This window comes from Saccopteryx leptura, chromosome 1, assembly GCF_036850995.1.
Source record: "Saccopteryx leptura isolate mSacLep1 chromosome 1, mSacLep1_pri_phased_curated, whole genome shotgun sequence".
Classification (NCBI taxonomy): Eukaryota; Metazoa; Chordata; class Mammalia; order Chiroptera; family Emballonuridae; genus Saccopteryx; species Saccopteryx leptura.
In genome coordinates this window covers 59738199-59759535 of record NC_089503.1, presented here as the reverse complement: position 1 = coordinate 59759535, position 21337 = coordinate 59738199, and the positions used below count along the sequence as shown (strand labels likewise).

At 40.0% G+C, this 21337-nt stretch overlaps 1 protein-coding gene across 2 annotated transcripts in view; it reads right to left on the bottom strand.

Annotated features, from left to right (window-relative positions):
- Window positions 1-21337, bottom strand: part of POLD3 (DNA polymerase delta 3, accessory subunit) — a 61307-nt gene that overhangs the window by 33300 nt on the left and 6670 nt on the right. For both annotated transcript variants that reach the window (XM_066368549.1, XM_066368540.1), the window contains exons 3-5: window positions 15117-15219; window positions 8051-8090; window positions 6698-6830 (exon numbers count right to left, since the gene is read on the bottom strand). In XM_066368549.1, the coding sequence (XP_066224646.1) occupies window positions 6698-6830; window positions 8051-8090; window positions 15117-15219 (276 nt within the window). The remainder of the gene's footprint in view (window positions 1-6697; window positions 6831-8050; window positions 8091-15116; window positions 15220-21337) is intronic.

Genomic DNA, 21337 nt, shown 5'->3' with positions numbered 1-21337 from the left:
AAACCTTACCTTTCAGCTCTTCCTTTGTCAGTACAATATTTTCTAAGCCTAATACTATAAAAGGAGAAAATTTCAGAACTAGAACAAATTTTAGAAATTATTTTGTGCAAAACTCTCATTCAGATAAACTACTATTAGCCAGAAGGCAGGGACGTGTCCTAGATTATATACCTAGTTAACAAGAGAATTAGGTCTCGAGTCTAAACTTGGATATGGAATCTACCATACCATATTGAATATTCTTGTTTGGAAAAAAGCATCCTAATTCTAAATAGTAAGAATATACCAAACAAGAATAAAAGGTTAGTAATTTCATCATACTTGGTAAATCAAATGGTTATCCTCTTGTTGTCAAGACCTGTACCTTACAGAGCCAGATATGCAATAAATATTGACCAAATCAAAATTAAGAGCTTTAAATATTAACAAATTTCCTGGCAACTCTCCTGGCCACAGTGGATCATGATTTAAAACATGGAAGCTGGAAACACAGCCACTGGCCCCTATAACCTGTGGTTCTTAACAGTTGTTTGTTAATAACTTGTAATACCAGCTAACACTACCAGAAAATTATGTCCAAAGCCAAGTGAAGAAATTTGGCCTGACCAGGTTGGTGGCACAGTGGATAAAGTGTCAGACTAGGATGCGGAGGACCCAGGTTCGAAACCCTGAGGTCGCTGGCTTGAGCAAGGGGTCACTCACTGTACTGTAGCCCCACATATGAGAAAGCAATCAATGAACAAATAAGGAGCTGCAATGAAGAATTGATGCTTCTCATCTCTGTCCCTCTCTCTGTCAAAATAAAAAAAATGGAACTGTTTGCATGGATATTACAGGGAACATTCACTGTACATATGCGATTTCATCACATAAATCCATAATGTAATGTGAATGGATAACTGATCTAGCCTTCTCAAATGGCTATACTTAAAAAACAAAGTTCCCCAACTTTCCCTAGCAAAGAACACTTTATTTCCCCATCTTTGCTTATTGGGGAGCTCACTGAAGGCAGGGAAATGTATTATTCATCCTTTGTATTTCAATTTCCTTGTGTAAGACCTGGGTAAGTGTCAGGGAATATATATTGAAAGAATGATTACATAAGACATAAGCGAGGCTTCTGGCTTCTCTCCTATCTTCATTGTGTTACCTCAACTTGGGGTGGGAGAAGATGGAGTTTAAGAAACTATGCAATGAGGCCCTGACCAGGAAGCTAGGTTGGTTAGGGCATTGTCCTGATACACCAGGGTAGTGGGTTCAATATCCGGCCAGGGCATGTACAAGAGTCAACCAATGAATGCATGCATGAGTGGAACAATAAATTGATGTTTCTCTTCCTCTAAAAATCAACCAATACAAAAATCTGAGTCTCTGGCTGGTTTGCTCAGTGGTAGAGTGTTGACCCAGTGTGTAGATATCCCAGGTTCGATTCCTGGTCAGGGCACAAAGGAGAAGCAATCATCTGCTTCTCTAACCCTCCTTCTCCTTCTCTCTCTCTCTCTCTCTTCCCCTCCTGCAACCATGGCTTCATTGAAGTGAGTTGGCCTCGAGCACTGAGAATGGCTCCATGGCCTCACCTCAGGTGGTAAAAAGAAAATGGCTCAGTTGCTGAGCAACGAAGCAATGGCCCCAGATGGGCAGAGCATCACACCCTAATGGGCTTGCTTGGTGGATCCTGATTGGGGCACATGTGGGAGTCTGTCTCTGATTCCCCTCTTCTCACTAAAAATAATTTAAAAATTAAAAATTTTTTAAAAATTAAAAAAAAACAACTATGTGGTGAAAGCCATTATCATAGTGATCAGCCAGGCATAACTTCATGATTAGCTACTAGAATAACTGGCCTAAGGAAAAAATAAAATCCCTGATAAATCACTTAATCTCAAAAGTAACTTCAGACTGAACAGTTCCTAAACTAGAATTTACAGCTCCATAAATCTTCCACTGATTTATTGTGGTCCCCATTGGAAAAGCCTACATTAACGCAAATATTTTGTGCATCAGAATAACGGAGGCCCTGGCCGGTTGGCTCAGTGGTAGAGCATAGGCCCAGCGTGTGGAAGTCCCAGGTTCGATTTCTGGCCAGGGCACACAGGAGAAGCGCCCATCTGCTTCTCCACCCCTCCCCCTCTCCTTCCTCACTATCTCTCTTTTCCCCTCCCACAGCCAAGGCTCCATTGGAGCAAAGTTGGCCCAGGCACTGAGGATGGCTCCACAGCCTCCACCTCAGGCACTAGAATGGCTCTGGTCACAACGGAGCAACGCCCCAGATGGGCAGAGCATCGCCCCCTAGTGGGCATGCTGAGTGGATCCTGGTCTGGTGCATGCAGGAATCTGTCTGTCTGCCTCCCTGCTTCTCACTTTGGGGGGTTGGTGGTGAAAAAGAAGAACAGAGGGAAATCATTTCCTTCCACCCACCACTCTACCTCTTTGGCTTTGTGGTGCTTCCATGTACAAGGAAAAGAGCAATGTTTTATTTCATTGTCAACATCTAAAGTTGGCCACAAGACAACTCTTTCTTCATTTGGTCTACATTCCACACCTTAGGGTCAGGACCAGAAATTGGCAATGATGAAGAGACCAAGTTAGGCTGGGAACATGTCCGAAGAGAGAAGAATCTGCTCAATCCTAAAATTTCAACTTTCTTCCTGTCACAGCACTACTTAAAAACACATGAAACAATGAGTCAGATCTCAGTTGGCTCATAATTCTCAACACTAAATACAACCTTCTTTATTGGAGATAAATTCTTCACATTTTTACCAAGGCTACTTTAAGTATTTAAGTAAAGTTTCATTAAAGTGCTTCCTATTACCACATTTCTACTTGCCATATTTATTTTAGAGGTCCCTGTGCAAATTTCATTTTGAACCTTTGAGTCACTTTTATTCTTGTTTGCCTACTTGCTAAATACAACAGAAGAAATAATTTTTAGAGCTCCACATACCTTGACTAGATTTTAATAGACGATTTAAAAAATCTAGTAATATAATTTACATAAATTAGTCAGGTATTGCTTCTTATAATCTTTCCCTAATAGACACTAGACTTATAAATTATTATTCTTTAGTTATATAATTATATTTATTCAACAAATATTTGTATGACTATTACACTCAAGGTTTTAAGCTAAAGAACTAATATCTAACATTAGGTTCATTCAACAATTATTTAAATGCTTACTATTATCTGCCAGGCACCATTATAGGTAGAGTGGTTAATGAAATAGACACGATCCCTATTTTCATGAAACTTATAGAAACTATGTGTGGCAATTCTATATCTATTTGTCCTCTATCAGTAATCTCCCCTGTATCTTTGACCATTTCCTCTTTTATGGCTTTTTCCTAACAATACAAGTTCAAGGCATTCTCAACTTTAAAAATGTATATATCTTCCCTTAGTCTCAATTCCTCCTTATCTACTTCCTTCTTTTTTTTCCATTACATAGTCATATTTCCTGTAAAGAGTTACCTATATTAACTCAGCTGATCCCTCTACTTGAAAATGTTCTTACCAAGGCCATCACTAAATCCAATGGACACTTTTCAGTTCCTAGTTTACTTAGCTTCTTTTGATATTATCAACCAGTCCCTCTTTCTTGAAATTCTTTCCTTAGCTTTTAGAACTCCACATACTCACCTGACCAGGCAGTGGCGAAATGGATAGAGCATCAGACTGGGATGCAGAAAACCCAGGTTTGAGACCCCAAGGTCACCAGCTTGAGCACGGGATCATCTGGTTTGAGCAAAGCTCACCAGCTTGGACCCAAGGACGCTGGCTTGAGCAAGGGGTTACTCGGTCTGCTGAAGGCCCACGGTCAAGGCACATATGAGAAAGCAATCAATGAACAACTTAGGGTGTCACAACGAAAAACTGATTGATGCTTCTCATTGTCTCCATTACTGCCTGTCTGTCCCTATCTGTCTCTCTCTCTCTGACTCTCTATAAAAATAAACAAAAAACCCCCCACAAATATTTAGAACTCTACATACTCATAATTTTCCCCGTATCTCTGGCTGTTCCCTCTCAGGATCCTCTTTTTGTGCCCACCCTTTAAAAATGGCTATCACTCAAACAGTGTTTACTATGTGCCAAGCACAGTTCTAAGCACTTTACATACATTAATTCATTTAAGGCTCTATAGCCCCTTGAAGTTGTTACTATTGTTAGCTTCATTTTACTGAGGAAACTGAAGCAGAGAGATTAATTTGCCCAAGGTTACATAGCTAATAATTATGACCTAGAGTTTTACTTTCTGTCCTTTCATTTTATACCCGTGATGGCGAACATTTTTATAAAAACCGCCCACTTTTGCAGTGCTGGTCAACATGGTCCCTCCTGCCCACTAGTGGGCGTTCCAGCTTTCATGGTGGGCAGTAGTGGAGCAACCAAATGGCGCCTCGATTGGCCCACCATGAAAGCTGGAACACTCACTAGTGGGCGGGAGGGACCAGGTTAACCAGCACTGCAAAAGTGGGCGGTTTTTATAAAAAGGTTGCCATCATGGTTCTATACATTCCTTTTGAATGACTATGTCTACCTAATTACCTATTTTCTCTGATTCCAAAATCTCCATTTTTATCCCAGATGATTAGATTATTAAGGAGGCACTGAACAACATTTCCTCTAAGAGTATGGCACATCATAGGTATTCATCATCCAGACTAACCTATCTATTGCAAAGAACAGGCTTCTCAAATTTAACATGTCCAAACCCAATTCATCATTTTCCCCTTCCCCAAAGCCTGTTCCTCCTTACACATTCCCTTTCTTTTTTTTTTTTTTTACAGAGGCAGAGATAGACAGGGACAGACAGACAGGAACGGAGAGAGACGAGAAGCATCAATCATCAGTTTCTCGTTGCGCGTTGCGACTTCCTAGTTGTTCATTGATTGCTTTCTCACATGTGCCTTGACCGCGGGCCTTCAGCAGACTGAGTAACCCCCTGCTGGAGCCAGCGACCTTGGGTCCAAGCTGGTGAGCTCTTTGCTCAAGCCAGATGAGCCCGCGCTCAAGCTGGCGACCTCGGAGTCTCGAACCTGGGTCCTTCCACATCCCAGTCCGACGCTCCATCCACTGCGCCACCACCTGGTCAGGCACTTTCCCTTTCTTAGTGATGGTCATCTATTCAGTCACCCAAGCCAAAAACATGGCCATAATCATTAACACCACAAACACAAGACTCTTCCCACACACCTGGCCACTACCACAACATCCAGGATTTGATGGCATGACACTTTAACCTTTGTACCTTTCCATCCCCAACACCATTACTGTATAACTATCATTTCTACCCTTGACCACTGCAACATTTCTCCTCCCTGATGGCCTTGCCTTCAGGTTATTCCCTTCTGAACTGACTTCACCACCACAGTCAGTCATCTCTCTAAAATAAAAATCTGATTTCACTCATCTGCTTAAAAATCTTCAGTCAGTCCTTAGTGCCTTGTAATAAAGTCTAAATTCTTATCCTAAGAGGCAAAGCATAGAATCTAACTCCTAATCAGTTTCATTACTGCCTACCTCTCCCTCTGTTCCAGCCATTCAAAACTACCGTGGTTCTGTACACACAATGTTTTCTCTCAGCTCTGCCCTTACTCTCTGACTTCTACTTTGACTGGCTATTTCTACTGGGCCTTCACACTTCAAGATCAGTGTCAATCCCATCAAGAAGCCTTCTGTCTTGTCTCCTCTCTGAACCCCACCAAAAAATGTGGGATGAGTGTTCCCCAACATCTTCCCACGCTATTAATTCTATTATAACACTGCCATACTGTGCTGTAACTGCCCCCCCCATGAGACCATCACTGCACCTTCCCATGCTATTATTCCCATAACACTGCCATACTGTGCTGTAACTGCCCCCCCCATAAGACCATCACTGCACCTTCCCATGCTATTATTCCCATAACACTGCCATACTGTGCTATAACTGCCCCCTATAGGGCCATCACTGCACCTTCCCATGCTATTACTCCCATTATAACACTGTCACACTGTGCTATAACTGCCCCTTATAGGGGCATCAGTGCCATAGGTAGGCATTGGGCCATATCCACTCTATAGAGTGTGACATGTTCATATCAGATCAAAGTAGGCATTATTATATCCAATTTAAAGATGAAGAAATCAAATCTCAAACAGTTTAAGTAATCTGTCCAAAGTCATGGAGTACTAAAGAACAAAGCCACAACTCAAGCCCATGACCATCAAGTCCTAAAACCCACATGTGTTATAGTCCATTACTTTCCTGTGCTGTGAAGAATACCAGAGATAAACAAGATCTGATCCTGGCTGTGGAAGACCAACTGCTTTTGGACAGAAGGTAGAGGGATATCAAATTAGGAATTTTTTTGAAGGATGGCATTTGAACTGGTTCAAAAAGGATGGGCAGAATTTAATAAGGAATGATGGGGGAAAGAGAGTAATGAGGGGGCACAACGAACATTCTGGTGGCAGTGACAGGATAAATACACGAGAAATAGATTTATGGGGAGTCCACTGGGGTTTTCAATATGGGTTGTGGCTGCTATTTTTCACCTTATGATGTACTAATAAAACCAGGCATGTGTCTTACTGCAAGATAAATGGGGTTTTACTAGACTTGGCATGCACTCTTAAGAGGCAGCCACTATGTAAACATCTTACAAAACCAATTCGTAAAGAAGCCCACAAGGAACATTAAGGAGCTCACTTGCTGCAGTTCTGCAAGTTGCTTTTAAGGATGTCATAGTCGGTATTGAACAGAGGCCCACTGTCCTTTAGCATGGCTTTCTGGATGCTGTACACATGGACGCTGGCAGTCACAGCTAGCTTGGACTTCACTGCTACAAGTCAACAGGAAAAGTAGTCTGTTAATACACAAACTTCATAGCATGTGGGAACTTTAACAAGAAACCCTTCTGCATTAAAACCATTTACAACCTGTGGTGGTCCAAAAAGCTCTAAAAGGCCAAATAGCCACATATACAGTATAACATCACCTCTTCTGTCTCCAACGGGGACATTATGACAAGGTAGGTGGTAGTGAGTCAGTTCTAAGTACAACACCTGTGAGGGTATCACTCATCCAGTGGACACTCAGTAAATATTAATGAATGACTGATGATGACTGTGATTTTTTCAGTCAGGGAAGAATCTTACACTTGAGCACATAATTGAGGAGTAATTTTTATTTGAAAAGACTCACGTAATTCAACTTCACAGAAAGCATTACCATAACAAAATACAACTAACCAGGTGAGTGTGCAGAGGAAAGACACAAAAGAACATCAGAGGAACAAACTTTAGGTTCTAGGAAGGAAAGGACTGTGCCTAACTTGTTGCAAGTCTCTAGGGCCAAGCACAGAGCTTGACACACAGTAAATATTATGTATCAACTGAATGAATCAATCTTGCTTTGCCTACCAATGTGGGATTGAGAAAGAAAAAGTGGACAACTCCATCACTCTGAATACATTCAAGTTAATTTGTACAACTGCTCCATAGGCAGGAGTCTTTCCATATAAAGTACAACTGCACAGGTTTTGTCTTGAGACACCGGTCTAAGATCACATGGACCCTATTATACAATTCCCTTGAATTGAGGTTAAAAAGAAAATAGAACAGTAACAAAGATAGTACTGAAACAGGTGGACAAATTTAATTTAGACATTATATTGAACCTTCCTTACTTTAGAAAAGCATTCTTTAATTTTCTTTCTAAAAAAACTATTATGAAACACACAATATATTTGGAGACTACTGCCTTTTTACAGTTGATGAGGTCCTCCATATGGTATTCATGTTATTTTTTGCATGTCTGTCACGAGTTTTCAAATCTTGTGATAAAAATGCTTTATAAGTTTTAGTGGCTATTGACTTTAAAAATGGGAAGTTAGGCAGATGAAGTATCATATTTTAATGTTTCGGAAACTAATAAAAATATATATACAGCTATTCAGTTAAACAGCTAAATATAGTTTATGCAGATGTTAGGGGCAGATTTTTATTATACCTACACTGATGCCATAAGGGAAAATACTTGCTAAATTGCTATAACACTTACCTTCCAATTTATCTTCTCTCACTACTGCAACCTTGTGGCACTGTAAGGAAATAACACTTCATTAATGTTCAAAGTAGTACAACTTGCAATTTTAAAGTTTCCAAGCCAATAATTCAATTGCACTTGGATATAAAATTAGAAACATTAACTACCTCTGAAAATGTTACAATTTAATAGTCACACTCATTTTTTAACTTGTTTATATTGAAACTTCTCAATGAGGTTAAGGAAAGTGATATAGATATCAATATAATTTTAAAAAATAACCCACAGCATCTCAAATCAGTGTGAGTAAAAGAGTACTTTTTAATAGATAATGTAATGAGAATTACTATGTAATCATATAGAACCTAATAAAAACTGGTTAGTCTCTCACACCACAAAACAACTAAATTCTTAATGGGTCTGTTCATCTAAATACAAAGAATGAAACCACATAAACACTAGATGAAAATATTGGTGAATTTTTTGATAAACTGATATAATCTGAAAATGAGGAAGTTTCCTAACTGTAATTTAAAACCCAGAAATAATTGAAATAATCCATAAAAACTGACAACTAACTTTTAGATAACCAAAAAACCCAAAATTTGAACCAAAGTACAAAGACAAATGATAAAGTGGGAAAAATATCTTCAAGTTTTATCACAAAGGGTTAAATGTAGCTTCTAAAATGGAGAAAAAAAGACTTGCAATCCTTTACAAAATAAACAAGACATGAAAAGAAACGCAAATAACTCTGAAAACATGACAAGAACTGTGTAGCAACAGGCATTCACACACATTGCTGCTGGGAATGAAAAATGAAGTATTTGGCAATACTCAACGAAGTAGAGCCTGACCAGGAGGTGGCGCAGTGGATAGAGTGTCGGACTGGGATGCGGAGGACCCAGGATTGAGACCCCGAGGTTGCCAGCTTGAGTGTGGGCTCATCTGGCTTGAGCAAAGCTCACCAGCTTGTATGCAAGGTCGCTGGCGTGAGAAAGGGGTTACTTGGTCTGCTGAAGGCCCACAGTCAAGGCACATATGAGAAAGCAATCAATGAACAACTAAGGTGTCGCAAAGAAAAACTGATGCTTGATGCTTCTCATCTCTCTCTGTTCCTGTCTGTCTGTCCCTATCTATCCCTCTCTCTGACTCTTTAAAAATAAATAAATAAATAAAATTAAAAAAAAACAAAACAAAGTAGATAAACATTCTACTTCCAGAAATGTAACCTTAAAACACTGGAAAAATACAGAACACATATACTCTGAGCTATTCACTGCAGGACTATCTGTAATAGCCAAAGATTATAAATAACTCAAATAACTATTAATAAGGGACTACTGAGTACACTAAGGTATATCTATTAATGTAGGATCATGAGACTGTAAAACAAAGCAGAATTTTTAAATTTTTTTTAAAGATTTCATTTATTCATTTTAGAGAGGAGAGAGGAGAGAGAGAGGAGTGAGAGAGAAGGGAGAGAGAAGGTAGACAGGAGCAGGAATCATCAACTCTCATATATGCCTTGACCAGGCAAGCCCAGGGTTTTGAAACAATGAACTCAGCATTCCAGGTTGACACTTTATCCATTGTGCCACCGTAGGCCAAGCTATTTCCACCGTGCCACCACAAGCCAGGCTATTTCTTTAACTACTATGGAGTAATGCTCAGGATCTACTGTTAGCAGAAAAAGCCATGTGCAAAATAGGGTGTAATGTATGAAAACTTCTAGGAAAGAAAGTGGATTAATATGAATATATATTTACTTATATTAAAAATATGAACAACAAAAACAATAAAAGGAGAACATAAAACCAATAAAAAGTTACTTGTAAAGGAAAGAAGGGAACCTAAAAATTCAGAGGAAAAAAATTGAATTTGACTAGCTGGTCGTTTAACTATTTAATTATTTCAAGTGATTCTAAAACACAGGTTGACTATGCATCCCACAACTACAAAGAAGTCAAAATATTTTCAATCATATTGTTAGTAAAAATACTGGTTTTGCTTTCCTAACTCTCATATATTTGGCTAAAGCAGATACATATTTATGCTAATGTAGGAACCCCCAAAATTCACATAAAAGAGCAACATAAAATCAAATAAATTTTTATAAAAATGTAATTGCAAATCTGAACTGGGAATATCAGTTAAGTTTTCATTATGTGTTCAAAAAAAATACAAAACATTGTTAATGTCATGTTCTGCAAAGCTGTACAATAAAAATTACAGAGCTTATGAGAGAGAGAATTAGGAATGAAGCACTCATACCAATGCAACCTTGTAATAAGAGCCCTAAAAATAATAATTAGTACCCTTAGGAGAAAATCTGGATAACCTAGTTTGGTGTGGCAATATGCTGCCTCAGGGGATACTGAAAATGCATAAAAACAGCTCAGTGGAAATGCCAGTTTGCAGGTGCTAAAACAACACACCAGAATAGAGCTCCAATTCAGTGCATTTCTGTTAAAAGGAGGACACAGGAGAAAACCACGAGCCTGGCTGAGGGTAAGCCCCCTGAGCTTTTTAGCAGTTGAAAACAAAGGAAAAATATGGCAAGTTACTGAGAGAAGTTCCTCTTTATAGAAAAATTCCAACTAGTAATATATGCAGAAAGTGACAGAAGTAGAACATCACCATTTTATAACTCCTCATGAATCAATGATCTGGGCAATAATAAAAATCAATTTAAGCTAAAATCATTAGATGAAAAAGCTAATGGGGAACTTCATAAAGGATGAATCAGACTAACAACCTCTAACAACAAAAAGAATCAAGTAGGCCCAGGTCAGTTAACTCAGTCATCACTGTCCCCCATCCCCCCCACCCCCCGTCATCCCTAAACACACCGCAGTCAGGACACATACTGAAAACAACCAAAGAATGCATAAGTGGAGCAACAAATGAATGCTTTTCTCTTTCTCTCTCCCCCCACATCCCACTCCCCTTCCTCCCTCTCTAAAAATTCATCAATTAAAAAAACAAACAAACAAAAAAAACCCCAACCAAATGCCCCCTTGAAATTTTCAAATAATTCTCTCTTTTTTTCCTTTTCCAAGCGAGAGGAGGGGAGATAGAGAGACAGACTCCCACATGCGCCTCGACTGGGATCCACCCAGCAATCCCCATCTGGGGCCCATGCTCTGCCCATCTGGGGCCATGCTCACAACTGAATTATTTTTAGCACCTGAGGCGGAGGCTCCACCAACCGTTCTCAGTGCCCAGGCCAACATGCTCAAATCAATGGCCACGGGAGAAGGGGAGAGAGAAGGAGAGAGAGAGAGAGAGAGAGAGAGAGAGAGAAAGATGGAGGGAGGGAGGGAGGGAGAGAAAGAGAGAGAGAGAGAGAGATATGGGGGGAGTAGATGGTCACTTCTCCTGTGTGTCCTGGTCAGGAATAGAACCCGGGACTTCCCCATGCTGGGTAAATGCTCTACCACTGAGCCAACAGGCCAGGGCCTCAATATATTTTTATATTAGGATTCTAAGATTTCCTTTGAAAGCATTCTGCTGCTTAAAGACTTAAATGCTCTCTTAAGTTTAAAAATAAAAGGTCTTTATAAGCAAGCCACAGCAAAGAAGTTTTTAACTGATACAGGTTATATTTCATTTTGAAAAATGGTCTCAAAAAAAAAACAAAAACGCAGCGAAGAAAACAATCTGAATGCACATTCACCGGTTAATCCAAGAACCTCCTGTATCCCAAAGACCATGCAAAGATACCAAATTAAGAACCTCTGTCATTTGGCTTAGAAAATCAACAACTTTATCTTAAAACATAAATTCTTAAATTCAGACCCTGCTCCAGAAGATGCGTGAACAATCAAAATTTTATGAATGTCAACCTATGAATTTTTCTTTTAGATTCTCAAAAAAATCAGCAACCAAGAAAGGAATAAAACTCACTGCTTTAAAGAAACCCAGTAGGCCCTGGCCAGTTGGCTCAGTGGTAGAGCGTCAGCCTGGCATGTGGATGTCCCAGGTTCAATTCCAGGTCAAGGCATACAGAGAAGCGCCTATCTGCTTCTCTACCCCTGCCCCTTTCACTTCTCTCTCTCTCTCTCTCTCTCTACTCCTCCTGCAGCCATGGCTTGATTAGAGCGAGTTGGCCCTGGGCACTGAGGATGACTCCATGGCCTCACCTAAGGAGCCAAGATCTTGGCTGAGCAACAGAGCAACGCCCCACATAGGCAGAGAGCATCGCCCCCTAGTGAACTTGCCAGGTGGATCCTGGTCAGGGCACCTGCAGGAGCCCGTCTCTGCCTCCCTTCCTCTCACGGAATTTAAAAAAAAAGAGAAAGAAAGAGAGAAACACAGTAAAGAATTATGACTAGACTGAAGGCATTGACCAGAGAGACAGGAGAGAGCTAGTTAACCCTGAAAACAAAAGAAGACATTCCGATGCAAACTTTGGTAGTATCCATTCAAGTGCCATACAAAGAGAGGGTTCTGGTGCCAGGTTTATTTCTCTCAGTAAATGATCAGGTCTGCTTAATTTTGTGTTTCAGATATACAGGGTAGGGCAAAAATAGGTTAACAGTTGTTCAAAATAATATAATAATTAATAGATAATATACAAGAATAAACTGTTTCACATACAACTGTAAACCTACCTTTGCCCACCCCTGTATAATGACATCTGATTCTACACTTGCAAATATCTTGATTATTACCTGGCTTGCCAAATAGCTTACCAACAAGGAAAGGAATGGCTGCAGAGAATATAAAAATCTGATTCCCCTAGCAATTTTGTTTCTCCTTATAAATGATTAAATTGGCATCCTAGTTTTAAATCTCACATGCTTGGGACTCAATTGCTATTAAACAAATCCCAGTCAGTACAGAGGGTCCTCGGGTTCTGACAGTCTCGACATACATTTCAAGTTTACAATGCTCACTCCCATAAAAACTTAAAAATATTGAGATGTGTGTTTCAGCTTACACTGCTAGTGTCGTACTTACTATGTGAGCAAACTAGTTTGGTCGCGCACGGCAGAAAAATATGCAGTAATGCAGCGTTATGAATGAGGGAGCTGGCATCCCCAATACCTTAACTACGTCATTTTGGACTGTTAAAAGTGCAAGTGTTCTGTTTGTGTTAGGCTAGGGCAGTGGTTGTCAAAGTGTGTGCCAGGGCGCACTGGTGCGCCATAGAAGATTTCCAGGTGTGCCTTATGGTATTTCAGAGAAATATGTGCCTGCTGAGGACCAAAAAACCAACAGGGTTTTTGGAGTTTAGATTTTTGGGGGACAGAGGTGTGGGGAATTGGCTACAAGCTGACAGTCTGCCCAACCCCCCACCTCACTTGCCTGATTAGGTTGCAAAAGGCTGTTAAGCTGTGGTGCTGGATTGTTTACACTACCCCCCATGTTCCCCAGAAAGACTGGAGGCAAGTTTCTTCTATCCTTTGTTTGGTGTAAAGTAAAGATGATGTGTATTGTGGGCGTTTTGGATTGATGATTAAACATAAGGAATTATCTCTTGAAGCTTTTTGGATTTCTATAAAAGAAGAACATGTGGCAATATCTAAAAAAGCTTTGAACATTTTACTATAATTTTCAACATCCTATTTATGTGAATTAGGATTTTCTATCCTCAACACAATTAAGAGTAAGAAGAGAGGAATTCTTCAATGTATTGATGAGGAAATGAGAGTTTGCCTTTCAAATATATGCCCAAACATTGAAGAAATTGCTAGGACACATCAGGCTCATGTTTCTCATAAACACAAGAATGAAAAAACTTAACACATTCCTGCCGGGACCTGCTAAATTTACTAAATCTAACTAAGAATGTATCTATATATATTAAAAGATAACTTTTTTGTCGTTTACTTTTTAACCCCTTTTTTACGAATTCTAAAAAGCATAACTCAAAAAATGTAACATAAAAATGTTTTTTAATGTCAGAATAACTTTAATTTTGTCGTATTTATTTTAATTACCATAAAAGGACTCTTGGACTTTATATATTTTTTCTTTAATATTTGACTTAATTATTATAATATATTTCTCAATTTGTATATAGTGTGCCTACGATTATTTGTAGGATTTTAAATGCTCCCCGACTTCAAAAAGTTTGAGAACCACTGGGCTAGGGTGTGTTTCAACTTACACCAAAATTTGGGTTACATCACTATAGGTACAGAACTGTGTTGTAACCCGAGGACACCCTGCATTTTGATGTCAGGCTTCTGAATTTATGAGTCTGAAGGAAAGTCCAAGGGAAGAGGAACACATATGTTAGTGGATCTCTGAGGAGCCCTGCTCCTTGCGCTGTTCTGTAGGGCTGCTGGTGGCAGGAGCAAAAAAGCCTTCAGACCGGAGGTGTGGGGACAGAAGAAACGTGAAATGTGCCTTACTTCTGGGAGGAAGCCAGAGAGGAGGAATGATCAAAGTTTCCAAGGATCAGTCTGGAGCAAAAGGAACAAATTATTGCAGCAGAGCTTCCCCAGTCATGGGAGTGGTAGAATGATCCCTTTGCTCATAAGAAGTGCATGGAAGTAGCTAAGAGAAAGTCAGCAGACCCGAGAAAGCTTTGTGGTCAGGATGGTGAAAATGCAGCAGTGACCTGAGTTGAGGGGTGACCACATACCAAACTGAAAAGATATATGAGAATGAAGACATTCCCAACCTATGCCTCTGCATTCTCAGCCTCCTGCCAACAGCCCCGTTCTTCAGCCACTTAGACATAAGCCTACTAAAATGAATGCTCAAATTAAAATCAACTTGAGTTAAAAAAATAATAAAATTATACTTTCTAAACACCTGAGTGTATGACTTGACATTTGAAGAGGATGGAAACTAACTACCATTTTTCCTAATATACCTTCAAGCAGAAGAAAGAAAAATTATATAGAAAAGTTGTATAATAATGATATAGTCTCTGCATCACAGCTGAGATATCACCAAAAGTCAGTTTTAGGTTTAGTCTCCAAATTCAAAATAATCACCGTCAGGTAGCTTTTTAAAACTACCATAATACTAAATATTATGTCCTCCCCACCCCCGTGTTGTTATTTACCAGTTTATATAGTGCAAACATATTTAAGCTCATTATAATATTCTGAAAACTTACCAAATGTCCATTCTGAACAAGACTGCCAGACACCAAATAAGTGACGTGCAGTTGGGCTCCTGAATTTTCCTTTCGCTTCCTTTCAACATAATCATACAGCATCCTGTTCCAAACAGAAGGCACAAGAAAGTCATTAGTAAGAGTTTTTACCTCATCAACTCTTAATCTGTGACTTAAAAGTTAGGCATATTAAATCTGGCAGTTCTTCAAATTGTCTACAAAATTTCTGCTCGGTCTATGAATAGAGAGTTATGTTGGGGTCAACTTAATGAGTTGGCACGGTGGCCCATTTCATAACTGAAATAAAAGGACTCTAGTAATAGGCCCAGACAGAGTGAACATGCAATAAAACAGTAACATACAATGAATAGAACACTCAACCAAGAATAAGTTCAGTCACTATGTGATCCTGGATAAATTAATTTTTCTATGCCTCTTAATATCTTGAGTTATAAAACTGGAGGGCTGTACTAGATAGATCAGTGATTCTTCTACTATAGGATTCAGGTGGCCATCTAAAACCCTCCAGCCCCCCAATTTTTAAGTAAAACGTATAATATGTGTTTGTTTTTTTTACAGAGACAGAGAGAGAGAGTCAGAGAGAGAGATAGATAGGGACAGACAGACAGGAACGGAGAGAGATGAGAAGCATCAATCATTAGTTTTTGGCTGTGACACCTTAGTTGTTCATTGATGGCTTTCTCATGTGCCTTGACCATGGGCCTTCAGCAGACTGAGTAACCCCTTGCTCAAGCCAGCTGCCTTGGGTCCAAGCTGGTGAGATTTTGCTCAAACCAGATGAGCCTGCGCTCAAGTTGGCGACTTCGGGGTCTCGAACCTGGGTCCCCCGCACCCCAGTCTGATGCTCTATCCACTGCACCACTGCCTGGTCAGAATATGTGTTTTGTGGAGAGACAGTTCAGGGTTTTCAATAATTTCTCAAAAGGGTTCCAAAACATTAAAAATGACTAAGGAAATGATTACAAATGTCCAGCTTTAAAATTCCCGTTTTATAATCACTCAGATTCTATGCTGTTTCAGAACTGCAGACTGTAACAGCTGACTTCCACTGCCCAGTACTCAGAGTATTCACTAACCTGAGACTGCCAAACACTACATGTACCAATAATGTTGTTTTTAGTAACAATCCTAAATTCAACAGATTAACAAAAACAACAAAAAAGACATATCATTTGTGTCTTTTATTTCAAGAAATATATACTGAGCTTCTATAACACACCATACTTCTGCCAAGGACAGCTAGAAACTCAAACTCAAAAATTCCAAGGGAAACTCAACGTACACTGTTGACTACTCTCTTCTAGAAGTGTCTGCTCTCTTAGCTTCCATAAGCCCATGTCCCATTGAGTCCCCTGCTACCCTTCTAAAGCCCCTGCTATTTCCTGTACAGACTTGATTACCTCTTTTCCCTAATAGGGTGCGGTCTTTAGCTATCTTTTCACTCTCTATATTAGACTGACAAATCATTTGGGTTTACCTGGATTTGAGAGGTTTCCCAAGACATGGACTTTTGGTACTAAAACGGACAGTCCTGGGCAAACCAGGATGGTTGGTCTATTTCATTCATCCCCATGGCTTACTTATGATGACAACAACATCTGCCGAAACCCCCAAGCCAGAAATCTGGGAGTCATTATCCTTCACTTCTCCTTATCCGGTGAGTTGCCAAATCTAGTCAGTTCTCCCTCCCAAGCAATTCTTGACTCCATGCCCTCCAAATCTCTTGACTGGACTATTTCAATTCCAAAAGTCAATTCTGTACTCACGAGCTTTTATTATCCACAAGGCTGCCACAGTAGTGTTAAAAATGCAAATCAAGTCATTAGGTCAAAAAACTTCACTGAGTGGCTACTTTAGTTCTGCACCTTAGGGAGAGGCAATGAACAAAGCAAAGTTCCTAACTAACCTTTTATAGCTTACACTGCAGGAAAGAGACAAACAAGTAAATATGTTAAATGGTAGTAAATCTATGGGGAAAAAGTAATAGAGTATCTGAGCGGAAGTTTTGCTATTTTATATAAAGTGATTAGGGAAGGCCTCATGAGCAGAGCCCTGCAGGAAGCAAGGAAGCCAGCACTGTGGCGATCTTCAGGGGTGATGTTCCAGGTAGAAAGAACAGCAAATGTCAAGGTTCTGAGGAAAGAATGTAGACAAGGTAGAAGAACAGAAAGGTGGCAAGTGTGCAGAAGGGAATAAGAAAGAATAGTGGTGACCAAGTACCAGACATGTAGGGCTTTGTGGCCCTATGTAGAACCTTTTATAAGAGTCCCTGACTGCCCTGTGTAAAATATACTGCCAGAGGGTAAGGGAGGAAGCAGGGAAACTGATTAGGAAGCTACTGCAGTAATGCAGGCTAGAGGTGATGTTAGCTCAGACCAGGGTAGTCACATGGAGGTAAGAAATAAGTGGATGAATTCTGGGAAAATTTAAAGGGAGAAACAACAGTATTGCTGATGGGTTGATTGTGGAGTATGTGAGAAAAAGGTGTTATGGATGACAACAAACCAACTCAAAGGATAAAGCTGTCATTCACTGACATGGGGAAAAGCAGAAGTAGGGGGCAAAAATCAGGAGTTAACTTTTGAAGCATGTTAAGTCTGAGATGCCTATTAGTCATTAAGTGGTGTTGAAAAGGTAGCTGGATATTCTTGTCTGAAGTATTATTATTTATTCAAAACTTTCTGGTAGCTCTCCATCCCCAAAGGGTCAACTCCCAACTCCCCAGTAATAACACGTAAGACCTTCTTGTTCTGCTCCCTTGTGTCTCTCACCCTTCTCTCACATTCACACTATTTTCAGCCTTATGAAACATTCTGCAGTCCCCCTTGCTCCTTCTGCCTGGAATGCTTTGCTCAGACCTCATCCACCTACTACCTCATGCAGACAGCAGCTCGGTTACCACCTCTTGTGAAGCCATCCCTAAAACCACAGGCCAGCAGGGCACCCCTACCTTCCAAGCTCTAACAGAGCCTATCCCATGTTATTATGCACTTACCAAGTGTGTCAGCACTTACTAAATTGTATTCAAACTACTTAATTTAGATATCTGTCATTCCCACTACACTGTAAGTTCCTTAAAGATAAAAATGTGCCCTGTTAGCATTTTTGTTGATTGCTCTATCTTGTCCTCTTTCGTGTTTCCTTCCACGCAGCACTGCATTAGGAAAGATGAGGTAACACAAATTCACAAACATTTTGGTTTACTTACGCTAGGTAGAACCATGCTAATGGAAGAAATGACAGGCAGGTACCATACCTAAGATACTCTCATGCTTGCTAGCTAAATCTTTTATCTACAACTCATATATCATCACAGACATCCTCTATATACTTGCCTCCCCAAATCCACCCTAGTTCTTTTAGATTAACAGGGAGATCAAAACTGCACAAACTCTTTTTGAAAAAAAAATAATTTCTGCATATCTTTAGAGTCTCTAGGGACATGTTTATCTAATGTGTTACATCAAACATTTTAGCAACAAAATATGCAAAACATTCTTAAGCATGAATGACAACATATATGAATTCTTATAAGATGCATTTCCTACAGACATGATTAATTATATCTTTTCATTTACATTCATTAATTTTCCCTCCTGATCAATTCCACCAATAACTTTTCCTAGGATAAATATAGTGCATACGGTATACTGCCTTGTCTGACCTGATTTAATTTTTTCACTGCATTTTTATGACCTGAAATTATCTTCTATAAATCAATGATGGGAAGGACCTTGTCTATCTGGTTTGCTGTTCTATAACACTATATTAAGAACTAAAAAAGTACTTCTTTACTGAATCCAAGCAAATCAGTATCATTATGCCCAGTTACTACACTCAGTGCCAACTTTAAATGTTTCCACTATAGAAATAAGCCATTCAGAGAAAGACAAATACCATATGATTTCACTTATGTGTAAAATCTAATGAACAAAATAAACAAGCAAAACAGAAACAGACTCAGAGAACAGACTGACAGAATTCAGAGGTAAGGGGGGCTGGGTGAAAAATGTAAATGGATTAAGCAAAACACAAAATACAAGCAAACAAACCTAAACACACTTGTTTCATACTTGAAACACTGGTTTGCCCAACAAATGTCACCCCAATAAATTCAATAAAACTTAAAAAAAATAAGAATATTTCAAATGTTAAATAAATAAATAAATAACTGCTTCCACTATAGGTAAAATAAAAAAAGGTGACAGGACACTCAAGTCTCAATTTTCTCATCTGTTAAAAGGGGCTGATAGGCCCTGGCCGGTTGGCTCAGCGGTAGAGCGTCAGCCTGGCGTGCGGGGGACCCGGGTTGGATTCCCGGCCAGGGAACACAGGAGAAGCGCCCATCTGCTTCTCCACCCCTCCCCCTCTCCTTCCTCTCTGTCTCTCTCTTCCCCTCCTGCAGCTGAGGCTCCACTGGAGCAAAGATGGCCCCGGCGCTGGGGATGGCTCCTTGGCCTCTGCCCCAGGCCCTAGAGTGGCTCTGGTCATGGCAGAGCGACGTCCCGGAATGGCAGAGCATCGCCCACTGGTGGGCAGAGCGTCGCCCCCTGGTGGGCGTGCCAGGTGGATCCCAGTAGGGCGCATACGGGAGTCTGTCTGTCTCTCCCCGTTTCCAGCTTTAAAAGAAAAAAAAAAGAAAAAAAAAAGGGGGGGGGCTGATAATACCCATCACATTGAATTGTTAAAGAGAGTATGTGATACGTAGGTGGGACATAAAAGTGAGACTAAGAGACATTGATAAGAGTGTGGTGGTTAGGGGGGGAGAGGGAGAGGGAAAGGGGGAGGGGGAAGGGCACAAAGAAAACTAGATAGAAGGTGACAGGACAATCTGGGTGATGGGTATGCAACATAACTGAACGACAAGATAACCTGGACATGTTATCTTTGAATATATGTATCCTGATTTATTGATGTCACCCCATTAAAAAAAATAAAATTATTAAAACCCTGAAAAAAAAAAAGAGTATGTGAGATAAATGTGAAAATATCTACCATCCTTCGTATTTATTCAACAAACATTTATTGGCACCTATTATGATCCAAGCACTAAAGATACAATGATTGTGGCATACTGTGTTTTCTGAAAACGGCTGCAACAATGTCGCCCATCCCACATGCTCTTCCGTGTCCACCCAGAGAGAGGTGGACTCCATCCTTATCCCTGAATCTGGCAAGGCTACTGATTCATTTTAACTAAAAAAATAAAGCAGACATGATACTGCTTGATTTGTGAGGCAATCACCTTCTGCCTTGTGCTGGAGCACTAGCTTTTGAAGTCTTAAATGCTGTGTTAAGAAGTTTGACTACCTGGAGACACTATACTCTGGTAGATATCCAGGTCATACAGACAGACCACATGCAATGTCTGGTCAACATCCCCGGCCACAGTCCCAATCAATGACAAGCATCAACTGCCAGACATGTGTACAAAGAATCCTACTGATGTTAAAATTCCAGCCACCGAGGCTTTTCAGCTGAGGCATCAGACACCATGGAGCAGAAATAACTTATTCTCACTATGTACCACCTAATTCAGGGGTCAGGAACCTTTTTGGCTGAGAGAGCCATGAATGCCACATTTAAAATGTAATTCCATGAGAGCCATACAAAGACCCGTGTACGTTATGCATTATCCAATAAAAATCTGATGTTGTCCCAGAGGACAGCTGTGATTGGCTCCAGCCACCCGCAACCATGAACATGAGTGGTAGGAAATGAATGGATTGTAATACATGAAAATGTTTTATATTTTTAACGTTATTATTTTTTCATTAAAGATTTGTCTGCGAGCCAGATGCAGCCATCAAAAGAGCCACATCTGGCTCCGAGCCATAGGTTCCTGACCTAATTTGAAAACAATAGTGTATTCTTTTTTTTTTTATTAAATTTAATGCAGTGACATTGATAAATCAGGGTACATATGTTGAGAGAAAATATCTCTAGATTATTTTGACATTTGATTGTGCTGTATACCCCTCCCCCAAAGCTAAATTGTCTTCTGTCACCTTCTATCTGGTTTTCTTTGTGCCCCTCCCCTCCCCTAACCCCTCTCTCCTTCTTCACCCCATCCCCCCTCCCCCAACCCCCCGCCCCTGTTGCCATCACATTCTTGTTCATGTCTCTGAGTCTCATTTTTATGTCCCTTCTATGTATGGATTCATCTTAGTTTTTTTTCTGATTTACTTATTTCACTCCGT